The sequence below is a fragment of the Sceloporus occidentalis genome, unplaced genomic scaffold (genome assembly GCF_023333645.1).
Source record: "Sceloporus occidentalis isolate IW3139 unplaced genomic scaffold, rSceOcc1.0.p SCAF_42, whole genome shotgun sequence".
Taxonomy (NCBI): Eukaryota; Metazoa; Chordata; class Lepidosauria; order Squamata; family Phrynosomatidae; genus Sceloporus; species Sceloporus occidentalis.
Genome location: NW_028317022.1, coordinates 2,889,103 through 2,901,758, shown reverse-complemented (window position 1 = coordinate 2,901,758; position 12,656 = coordinate 2,889,103). Strand labels below are relative to the sequence as shown.

At 38.1% G+C, this 12,656-nt stretch overlaps 1 protein-coding gene across 1 annotated transcript in view; it reads right to left on the bottom strand.

Moving 5' to 3' along the window:
- LOC149289873 (nesprin-1-like) overlaps window positions 1-12,656 on the bottom strand; it is a 129,969-nt gene that overhangs the window by 58,098 nt on the left and 59,215 nt on the right. The window contains exons 71-78 of the mRNA XM_089490176.1: window positions 12,181-12,320; window positions 10,692-10,886; window positions 7,090-7,230; window positions 4,289-4,456; window positions 3,677-3,838; window positions 2,497-2,691; window positions 2,120-2,293; window positions 1,059-1,250 (exon numbers count right to left, since the gene is read on the bottom strand). Of these exons, the coding sequence (XP_089346302.1) occupies window positions 1,059-1,250; window positions 2,120-2,293; window positions 2,497-2,691; window positions 3,677-3,838; window positions 4,289-4,456; window positions 7,090-7,230; window positions 10,692-10,886; window positions 12,181-12,320 (1,367 nt within the window). The remainder of the gene's footprint in view (window positions 1-1,058; window positions 1,251-2,119; window positions 2,294-2,496; window positions 2,692-3,676; window positions 3,839-4,288; window positions 4,457-7,089; window positions 7,231-10,691; window positions 10,887-12,180; window positions 12,321-12,656) is intronic.

Sequence of the window (12,656 nt, the reverse complement as noted above, 5' to 3'; positions counted from 1 at the left end):
GTTAAAACAAGTTAATGGAAGATCTAATTCACTAAATTCCGTAGAATGTCAGAATTCATGAATATCTATAAGTGTATAAAACAATCTACAATAATACTGTAATCAGTGTGTAGTGAAACAGATAAGTTCAAAATGACGACAATGAATGGAGTTGTCAAGCATTTGGTAATGGTTTATAGAAACCACCTGGTGACTATAAATGACAGAATAGTGTCCTTTTGAAGAAACTGGCATTAAAAAGGGAATAGAATAGAAGCAAATGTTTGCACAGCACACCCTTGGTAAAAAGTAGAAAGATCACACAAATAACAATCATATCCCAAACCAAAAAAACAGACAAATTACATGTTCTGCTTTCCCGTGAGATTTCATCTCTCCCCATGCTAGCTTAGCCTATAAAACAAGACATAGGTACATATGTTAATCGTCTCACCAAGCATGTTGAGTTAAAATGCTTAGAAACCTGTGAATGCTTCACAAGGTCCAAGCAGTTTCACATTTTGCCATGAGGGGCTCCATAATGACTAGATAAACACAGTAATTTAAGAATGAGCTATGCAGTTACTTACATTAAAGAAGAAAAAATACTGACTTATTGCATTTTAAGTTCATAAATAAATAAATAAATAAATAAAGATGGTAGAAATACTGACGGAGAGGAGACTTACAGTAGTACTAGCATTTATGAAACTTATGTATGATGTTTTGCATGAATTTTTAGGTTCTCCCATTTCATATTAAAGACGGAAATTATAATAATTATAATAATCATTTTAGATAGATTTTACATCAACAGATTTAGCATGTTTGACAGTTGCGTCAATGGTGGTTATTGTAAGCTAATAAAAGGATTAGAGGGGAAAAAAAACCTCCAGAAGCTAAATGCTATTTTGGAAACATGAACATAAATTAAAATAAAAATGTTCACATGCTAAAACATAGGGGGGGAAAATGAAATAATGATATTCATTTAAGAGGCAACACAAGGTATGTTTTCTTGCTGAACATCCTACAACACCATACTGGTCTATATGACCAGGAGACATGTTAGTCTTTACCTGGATGCTTATCTGCTTGTCTTGTAGAACCCTTTGTAGTTCCAAAAGACTTCCCTTCAGGGTCCTGAGCTTCATGGCCAGTTGTTCAGCCTCCTCTCTAGTATGTGACTTGCCTTCCATTAGCAAACTCTCACTGTGGATGGAGAGCTCGGAAAGAGCCACCACCTTCTGTTCGATCTCAAGCAGCATGTTCTGCAGCAGCGAAAACAAAGAGGTAAATTTAAACATTTTACGAAACAAAGCATGGTGATAAAGTTGCCACTCGGCTGACAAGTCCTAGGTCAGAGGGGTCAACAGCAAAAAAGAACAGTGTCATCTTTGTTTGATATTCCATCCAATACATGTATGAAGATGTTATTATCTGTTTAAGTTTTCTGCATCTCTGTAAAGAAATTTACACGGGTTTATCAAATGCATTTTCCTTTTCTTCAAGTTTGGCATCGCCACGCACTGAACAAAACGGTAAACCCTTTGCTATCACCATGTCTCCTTCACTTATGTCTACAAATAAATCATGTACTGCATGAAGCTGTTAGCCTTTCAAGATTTCTCAATGACTCTAAATATATCTACACAATCCTCTTTACAGATTGACCTGCATTAACAGATCTACGTCTTGTGTCAATTAGTGAAATGGTGTAAACACACACCAGTTTTGGAATTGAATAGATTCCTTGTTAAGTGTATATCTTCAAGAATAATGTACACAAACTATATAGTTGCATTAATATTTAATATTATATTTGTATTAATAATGATGCATTTCTTAGTATACTTGATTCTTTTCTTTCTTTGCTGATCTTTATAATACCCATATTATAACCTGTCCAGTCCAGAGAAATGACATAGCCTATAATAAGCTGCATTATATTATTTGAGTAGTCGAATATGATATGGTCCTTATATTATATCAAATTATTCTATATTCAGCATATTCCATAGCACCATCTCCATAATTTAATAATAACATTCACATTATTAAATATATAGAAAATAGACATTAACATCAACAGGGCCCTGCTCTTTTAGTTGTCTATCTTGGAGGACAGATCTGTTATTACCTGGCAATCAATAAGCTGGGCCTCCATATCCAGTGGTTCTTCAAAAGATCGCAAAACATTGTCCAGTGTAGCTCTGGCACTCAGCAACCAATGGTCAAGTTCATCAGCTTCACTCCGATATCTCTGGAGAGCTTGTTCATGGCGTTGCTCCTCTAGCTGTTCATTCAGTTTTTCCTAGCAATATATTTTATGTTAAGTGTCAGATTTATAAGAAACATGACAGGAGGCATCTTACAGAAGCTACAAAAATAACACGGAAAGTGTGAACAACTACTTCAAATAGTTAAAGAAGCAAGCTGATCATGATAGAGTCATGTTCACTTTTTGTGTATATACACACACACACACACACACACACACACAGGTGACTTTTGCACCTCCAAGAGTTGACGTTTCCCCGAAGCAATCATCCTGATGGTGGCCATTCTTTCAGCCAGGACCGTGAGAGTAGACTGTAGAGCCAACTGATCGCCAGCATCAGCGTCCAGAGATTCAGACACCAGCTCATCTGCAAAGGATGCCTGCAGCCTGCTAATCTCTTCCTGCAGCATTAAAATCTCATCCATCAAAGCCTAAGGCAAAAACAAAGTGTGAAGTATTAAGTGATCAAACATAAACATCAGCTTTTAGCTAATAAAAATGATACGCCCAGTGGTGCCAAGGTGACCTCCTCATTTTATAAGGCAACCAGAAGTGTGACCCATTATTTGTATCAATGTTTACAGCGGGGGCCCAATACATACATAAAACCCATTAAAACATCTTGAAATACAAACTCACGCAAATACAATTCATTTGCAGATTCCAAGATGAACCTAAGAAGGTCATGGTTAGTGTTACATTCATACTTTTTACAGAGCTCTTCATCAGTTCTTGTGCATCAATTTGGATCTGATCCTTGCCCAAGCTCAGATATGTGTTTTGACAAAAGGTTTAACTGGACAGACAAAATATTATATTATAATAAAAATCTTCTATTCCGTTAGCTGTCACAGATACTGCTTGGTGGTATGTAGCAACCCTAGTCAGGGCCGGCCCAAGGCAAAATGCCGCCTGGGGCGAATTTTAAAATGCCGCCCCCCCTTAGCTACCCTTCCTCTCCCTCCGTCCCTGCCGCCCCCACATTATCTACCCTTCCTCTCCCTCCCTCTCCCTATTATCTACCCTTACCCCCCCCTGTACTTACCTTTCAGCAGTCCTGCGGCGAGTCTCCCTGTTCGGTCTCGGCGCCGGCTTGTAATGCTGAGCGCGGGAAATGAGGTCATCTTCCGGCACTCAGCATTATAAGCTGGCACTGAGACGAACAGGGAGACTCGCCGCAGAGGAGAGAGAGAGGGGCACCGAGCGGGTACTGACAGCTTGGTAAGCGGAAACCACTCGGCGCCCCTTTCTCTATCTTTCGCTTTAAAAAAAAAAAAAAAAAAGGGCTTGGGGCGGCTGCCCCACTCGGCTCCATTGTCGGGCCGGCCCTGACACTAGTTTTGACTTATCATTATTATTGGAATATATATATATATTACATGTTTCCATAAGCATTTAATGCACAGCTCTTCTCACCTGATGTTCAGCCATCTGACTCTCTGGGGTCTTTCCGGACTCCAAGCTCCCATTCAGCTTCACTTCAATGGTTTCCATTTTTGTGGAAATTGATTGCAGAGAATCCTGGTACCTTTGTTGCCTTTCAAGAGCCTCATACAATGTGCGCTGTTTTTCACTAATCTAATTAGGGACAAATTAACGCACTTAAGACAAAGGCCAAAAAGGAGACACTATATCACATACCATTAACATGTGATTGCTGATGGCTTGTCATTTCTTGCATGGTGTACATAATAGATACATTTATTTTATTTCAAAATACAGTTTCAAAATAAATAATTTACTTTTTAAGGGGATTACAATAAAATGTTAGTGTTCACAAGCAGCCATTTTTGGTGTTTACAGTTAAAATCCTTAAGTTACCGGAGCAAGCACCATTTTTAAATACTGTTAATTCCTTTAAACAATTAAATCCACATAATTTAAGAGATGCAATAATGTGTTACATTTTGCCCTATGGTAAATAGTCACAATGTCAATGAAATAAAAGGGTCTTGCTTGGGAAACCCTTGAAAGCCAGCATTACATTCTTTTGCAAGGAAATTCAGAGTTTAGGTAAGGAAAACCCACCACATTTTTTAGTGTTTCCCATGAACGCTGCAGATCATCCAGTTTGGAGTCCGCTGCTGCCTCGAGTCCTGGATCGTACATCTCATGTGGAGAAGAAGCATTAGGTTGGATCTTGGCAGCGTCCGTCTGCAACTGTTCAGCAGATAAGGCCTGGTAATAAGCAATGTCCTAAGAGCATGAAGCACAACATCATACTTTCAACAGAAAACATGTCACCAGCATGCACTTCACTTCCAAATTCAAGTGACTGCGAGGCGATGGCCATGGGCATCTAGACTTAAAACAATAATAGAATGGGAAACATCCTTAATGCATTTTGTATCTTTTTCTTGAAACAGCATAATAGCTAAAACGAAAAAAGCAAAATAAATGCCATGTAATATGAGCATATGGCATTTAAACATAGGTGTACTGAATTCAGTTAAGCCATTAATCCTGCACAAAGAGCAAAGACTTATCACATTTGGGAGTATCCTATGTTACAATTCTATACATTTTTTACTGTTACACTATCCTTCTCCGGTTTCAAATACCGAGCATATGCAGGTAAGTCATGATTCTGCTTTTTATTTTATCATGAACGCTATAGAAAAAGTAGGAACTAGCACCCACATAACGTAGGCTATAATATATCTGTACAAAGCATTTTGCCTGCACATTTTCATTATGGAGATGTGTGCACACAAATAAATTAGATTGAATTCAAGTATAAAAGATGATGTACCTCTGCTTTTTTAATGTTATACTTGAAAGATATCAATCATCTCTTCAGTATTTTGACTCAACAATTTGAGCCAAAATGATAGCAGTCATGCTGAGTTTACTAAAGAAAGTTTAAGACAGTCTATATATATATATATATATATATATATATATATATATATATATATATATATATATATACCGTATGTTTCTAGATCACAAGCTGTAGGTAAATTAAAGAAAATAGGGGTTTATTCACTAAACAGGGACTGTCCATGAGACTTGAACATTTCATCTCTTTGATATCATTATGTATAATCAAAGGCGAATCCGGTGAACTTCTGCAAAAAGGGTTGACATGGCCCTGCATAAGGCATAGACTATGTGGGAAATGTCTTAAAACTTTCCTCAATATATTATGCAGGGTCAGCTATGCCTTTCTTGTGGGAGTAGCTACCCCAGCTCAGTTAAGACAGTGAGTCTTAATGCAGTTATCACGTAATTGCCATGCTTCAACATGCTCATTAATAATATAAATCAAACAGAGGAGCCAATGAGCCAATGTTGAGTATAGGAAATATTGGGCAAGGCCAACAAAGTTAGAGAATGCTGGGCCGCCAGGATAACTGAACTGCTACTTAAAAATCCATTATTTATATCAGAGCAGAATGATCCACCATCTCTATATAAAGTACAGTAGATAACTTGCATGGATCATCATGGGGCATCTCTGTTTAAGCTACCACTGTCTATCATGATTAGCCAATATGCAGCTCCCAGCTCATGCTAGACTTTGGTTACAAACTAAAAGCAGTTCTAGACCAAACTGTTAAACTGGTGCTACTATACATATCTCCAGTGGTATATTTTGTCCTAGGTCGACTAGGAGAAGCGTGGCAAGTCCCTGTACTATGTTAGCCCTTACCAAGTCTGCAAGTATCTGCAACCCTTTATATATATCTATATAAATACACCTGAAACTGATAATTGAAGATATAATTTAGACATTTTCCTCAACTTGTTGAGATAAGTCCCATATAGTTCACTAAAACTTTACCACTGTTGGACACCTAAACCTTGAATATTAATTTGTTGGACTTATTTTATTTCAACCTGAAGTCATGCCGTACAAAGTGCTAATGGGTCAAAATGTTTCGGTTGCCAGAACAGCAGAAAACAAGCTACTTAATGGTTTCCAAGTATTTTTACATATTTAAAGATTCTCATGCAAGGAAGAAAACTAAAGAAAGATCCATCTAAATTACTAGACATGCTAGAGAAATGTATTCAGAAACACATATTTAAACATAGACACTTTCCTAAAGCTTACGTTTTACAATTTGGTAACCTAATAAACCCATATGGCGGTATAGCCAAAATAAAACCGCAATATATATACATTAGAAACTCATCATATGACAGCAACCTCCCCATTTGCTAAGTCATCAGAAATTAAGAAGGATTTTTTGTATTAATTTTGTATTTTTCTCATATATTTTACTGTTTGATTATATTATTGATTACCGTTTTCTGGTTTTATATCAAAAAACCATCAAAGCCCTCCCTAATTTACCTGATTTTGTTTTAATCAAATAAATCAGTGCTCCAGAGAATCCTGGTATAACACACATTTGTCTGCAGAGATTTTTGAATTCAACTTTCTTAGTATCTGAGCGACATGACTTCATTATTCTATTGACAGAGGCATGTTCAGTACACTACACTACAAATATAAGTAATGGATTGTGTAATGTCAAATAGAATATTTGTGATTACAACTAAATATTGATCTTAACAGATCAATGTAAGTTCTGAGACACTTAATATAGCCAGTATCCAGAAAATGATCATTCTTAAAAAGTAGCTCATAAGAAAATGGGTTTTTATGTGTATTACAATTCATACTAGATTTTATAATGCTGTTGGCTTCTTTTTATGAAGTAGATGCACTCTATGGTTTTCCCAGTGAAATTGGGATTCTGAGACTAATGTATAAAATGAAGATGTGTTGGATGTGTGAAAAGTACATATAATAGATCACAGAATGGAATTGTGCATTATAGGTTCTGATAGCTGGAAAACATAAAGATTAGAGATACCTGGTTAAGAGAAGCATCTGTATTAGCCACAGGTGAAGGGGAACGACAGGCCGGCGGAGAGGAAATCTCACTGTTGCTGCCTTCCTCCCCTGATTCCTCAGTGACAGGTGACAGAAGAGTGTGACAGCGACCAGCGGTCATCTGTCACAGAAGAGATGTCGGAAGAAGCCCAAAGGATAGCAAGGAGATGAGTAAGAGTTCAGAAGACTGATAAACTATACACACAATAAACACAAACATTATTTAAGCACCACGAAGCAGTAAACACATATGAATTGTCCAGGCTTGACAAGTTCCGGGAGAAAAAAGAACACATCTTGTTGACTAGGAATATATCTTCCTATTCTACCTTATATAGATCAAATTCAACATAGATTTGTCCAGCCCAGATCAGATCTGTATCGAGACCTGTGCTTTTTAATATTTTTATTAAGAAGGTCTTAATGGTATGGTAGGTATGTCTTTTTGCAATAGTCTGCAACAGGGTAGACATTCCAGGTGGAACAACTCAAATGGTGAATGATTTAAGTAAGTTAGAAGAATGGTCAAGAGTATGGCAGCTGCTGTTTAATATTAATAAATGTAGAATAAGGCAATTGGGACCTAAAAATCCCAAGGACGAATATAGCAATGGTGGCACTGTACTGTCAGTAACAACAGAAGTAATTATTTCTGATGACTTAAAGGTAAGCAGACAATGCAATAAAGCATCTCAAAGCAAGCAGGATGTTGGGTTGCATAGGGAGAGGCATTAGTAGCGTAAAAAAGTAGAGTGATGATGCCACTTTACAGATCTTTGGTTAGGCCTCATCTAGAGTATTGCGTACAGTTCTGCAAACCCCATCTCCAAAAGGACATTGACACGTTGGAGAGAGCTCAGAGAAGAGCTACACAATGGTAAGTGGTTTGCAGGACACAAAGTATCAGGAAAGGTTACAGGATCTTAATATGTATAGCTTAGAGGAAAGAAGAGGGTGGGGTGCAATAGAAACATTCAAATACTCAAAGGCATTTAACAAAGTACAGGAGGCAAGCTTGTTTAAAAGAACAAGAGGTTGTGGTCTAAAACTTGAAGGCCAGAGGCTTAGATGTAACTTAAGGAAGTTCTACTTTAAGGAGTATAGTAGATAAATGGAACAGTCTCCCAGGTGCAGTGGTGGATTCTAATACAGTGAGGGAATAGACATAAAGCTTTCCTCACTTTGCACCTGACCAAAGAAATGTGCAGACTAGATGAGGCGAATGGTTCTTATATGCTGACAAATGCTATGTTTCTATGCAAATATGGTGTGTTGTTTTTGTTTTATAATATTTACCATGTGATCCATCAATCAATCTTTTTCAGTTTTTTAGTGAATTTGTAATCACAACAAATGCCCACAAACCTCAATGAATTAAAGCAACGTTGTGAAGAACACACAACAATGGGAAAGACTGATAAAGTCATACAGAAAACAATTATTTCAAGCCATTGCTGCTAAAGGTGGTAAAACTATTGGATCATAAGTTGTAAATTCTTTTTTTCCCACATGGCTTCTCCATTTTGGGTTTATTTTTGTTGAATAAATCATGACATGGTGTAATATGTCCTGTGTTGTTGTTTATCAGAGGTTGCATTTACCTAATTTTTAGACCTGCTAAAGTACAGATGATTGTTATTGATATTGATGGATATTGATGTCCTGATATGTAAAACCATAGATTCAAAGAGGGCGTACTTTCTTTTTCACATGACTGTATATCTATCTATCTATAATGAAGAGCCATTCTGGTGTGCTTCCCCAAAAACACTCCATTAAAGGGGATTAAAACTTTCCAAACTGGCAGTACAAGGTTGTCAAGTGGCCAATATGACCAAATCGACATTTTTGTAAAGGTCTTGTTGCCAGACAGCTTTTTTTTGTTTGCACGGAGAAGAATGTACATATTCCGACATCCTTGCTTCTATTCTGACAGCAGACAGACACACTGTAACAATGCTCACATAAGGTGTTAGTATTTGATGTTATAATAAATGTTTTGGTTGCATATTATGTTATCCTGAGTTTGTGTGTCAGTGTATGGTGTTGTCAGGGGTGAGGGGAGGGTTAGTGCCACCTGGGAGGGAGAGAGGAGAAACAGGAGAATGGTGTGTGTATGTAAGTGTACAATGGTGGAGTCAGTGGGTGTTAAAGTGAGTTTGGGTGTTAGTATGCATGTCACGGGGGCCTTGAAGATATACTGCACTCAGGCCCCATTAACCCTAGGCTTGCCTCTGTTCTCATAAGGTGTGCTTATAGGAAGATCTTAAGACAGAGTGATGGGTGGGATAGTGGGATTCACATGGGGCAGGCTTACGGGAGGGCTATGTACTGGGCCCCAAGATTTCGGATAGCGACCCTGGATGCTGGGCTGGGATGCCAGAGAACACTAATTAATTAATTCATAATGGCTCCTCCCCTCTAACAATTACAAATCACTGACATTGGTTTACTTCAGTCTAGCTATGCAACCCAAGAGTAACAAGAAATAGAACAGTAACTAAATATAATTTGTTTCAAGCAATAATACAAAACAATTTCACAGAGATACCCACAAAGTTCTGCACTGGATATTTACAAAAATGAGCTTCTAAATCATGTGTGCAAATAATGTAACAATAACTATATAAAAAGTCCCTAAAATAAAAATCAATAAAAACAATTATAGTCATTATTAATGCCACAATTTTATGTTCAATACATATCACCCTACAATAACTTGTTTAAGGATAGGGCCAGATAACCTACAAGGTTCAGTTCTTGTTGCAATACATCTTGCACAAGACACATGCAACCATATACTAACTGAGGCTGATAGGAGTTGTAGCTACTAACAGCTGAAGGTTACTTCAAAGGAGAAGGAATTCTAGAACAAGGTCATAATTTAAAGCAATGGGGTCAGAGGAAGTTTTACTTTACTGAGAGGGTGGTAGATAAGTGGAACAGCCTCCCAGCGGATGTGGCAGGGTTCAATACAGTGAGGTAATTTAAATATTCAATTAAGATGAGACCCAAGGACTGATTAAGGCTTGAGTCTTTAATGCAGGAAAAAAGGGGAAGACTAAATTGGTCAAGTGAATCTTATCTGCCATCCAATTCTATGTTTCTTTATTAGGAAAACAATGCATAAATAAATTCTGGACTCAAACAGCTATGGTTTGTGTGGTTATAAAGACACGGCTGTCAGAGTAGAGATGATCACTCGGTATTAGGGACCTGTGATGTGTGGATATCTGTCCACTATAGAACTATCGATCAGTAAGAATTGGGGACCCAGTGGAAACAGAGCTCCACACCAGGACTTGAAAGCATCATAATAATAATCACGATAATAACAATGATTATGATATTTAAATCCATTACACAGTACAAAGTATATTTATTACTTCTTTCATCCAACTGTCGCTTTTATAACTAAGACTCATGAATGTTGCCCTGTATGCTGGGATACTGAAGTACTGCATGGGTTAATAACGAGCATGCAGCTTCGAAGGGTCTGAAAAGAGAAGCTGGAACAATGGTTTCCTTCCAGGCTCTATTGAAACTGAAAAGAAAAGCAGATGAGATAAACACGGGCCTTACCATAACAACAGACGGGTGAGCTGAGTGTGTGGGAAGCAGCTCCGAATCCAGATCTTCCATCCCCTCTGTAAGCCCTTCCACTTCGGTGACAGTCAGCAGCATCGTCGCATGCTTGGCTTTCATGGTTAGCATTTTGCACTTCGAATTCAGGGACGCTATCTGCTCCTGGTAACCCTTGATTTTCTTAGCCAGTTCCTGCGAATACATTTTTTTAAGATTGATTACAATATTGCGTTACATTGAAAGCAGAATGGGGATCGGGCTGCTTGCCATTCTGTATCTGGCAGGAACATAGGCTGGGTGCATGTAGCCAATCAGATCGCAGCTCTCAAGCTCCTGCATCATCTATCGGCAGTGGCTGAAAGGCAGGATGTTGCTCACTGTGAACATGAACGCAGCTGCACAATAAAGACAGACCACAGAGCAGCAAGGTCCTGCCGTGACACCGAGGAAGGGAAGGGGAGGGCAACGCTTCGTGACTTTAGAAAGGAGGGCACGATGCAGGCTGGGGGGGGCATGATCCAGCTTCGGCCCGATTTCTATAAAGCAACCATGTTTTGAAATATAAGACTAGAGTATTGCAAGCTCGGAGCGCCCCAGATGGTAGATGTGTTTGTCTCCATAATGAGGTCATGTGATGACTGCAGCTAACAAATATGCCCCACTCAGCTCTCGGCCACGCTAAAACAATGAAAGAGCAACATTAACCGGCAGAGATGACAGCTCTACTCCCTGCGCAGTATGTCGGGAAATAGCTGTTAACCGTTTGCAGATGAAACAAAAATGCACATTCCCATTTAAATATCAAACATTCAACACCTGTGCCAAAGAAATAACACATTAGTTCATTTGTAATCCTTAGCTTCGGGGCTCATTAATTTTTTTTTTTTATTTTTTTTCTGGATGTTTAAAAAAAAATGTACAGGACAGGTGAACACATCCCATGTGTCCTGTTTTAAGTGGGAAAGTCCTGTCCCACTGAGCTACCCCCACTGTGCCACCATGGGGGGTTTAAGAAGATCAGAGGATCTCCCCTGATCGCATTATGCACATATAACTTTGATAGAGGTATGCTAAATGGTTAACCTCTATATCGCTGCTAGCAATTAAGGTTGAACAATGTTTCACCTATCGTATTTGCATATAATATGGACAGCTTGTTGGCTTCTTACAGTAGCCACAAAATCACATATTTACAAAAATGTTACTGCCCCTAAAATACCCATTCAATACAGGCATACAACATTATTATATTATTCAAATATTATTATTAGCCATTTTTTCATATTATAGGAACTGTATCGATCTCCAAGACTGTATTTTATATTAAAGGATTTTTATTTTTCAAAGCTGTCATTTTGTTGTTTCAAGACAGCAACCATTAACTTGCTTAAGTCAAAGCCTACATGCCTTTAGATTCTCTAAACAGTCTACCTTGAATTCTCATAATAAAAACTTGGAATAAAAAACAAAAAAGGAAGCTGGTTACCTCATGGCGTTTGATCTGGATCTGCAGCTGTTCAATATTGCTAGTGGTGACTTTTGCATCCTGCAGCTCACGATGCGCCTCTTCTATCAAGATCTGGAGGCACTTCATCTCCTGCTCGTACTGCTCATACTGCACGACGGCTTCCTACAGGACCAAAAATGGCATGGTATAGAGTACTGGGGCCAACAGCAGCAAGGATCCCCTACTCCAAAACATCTTTATGTATAACATGAACCAGGGGGTGAAAAAATAAGGGTCCTTCTTATTCAGAAATGCTGTGTGGTCCCTTTAAATTGTCATGTTGCACTCGGTGCGCATGCATGGAAAATGCTCCTATTGATATCAATGTGAACAATTTCCTTCTATTTTAATATACATTTTTTCTATAGTGGGAGAATTGGGGACATTAAACTGTTCCATTAATGCCTATATACATACATTATCGTATTTAACTTAAATGTGTCCGGTCTCTATTT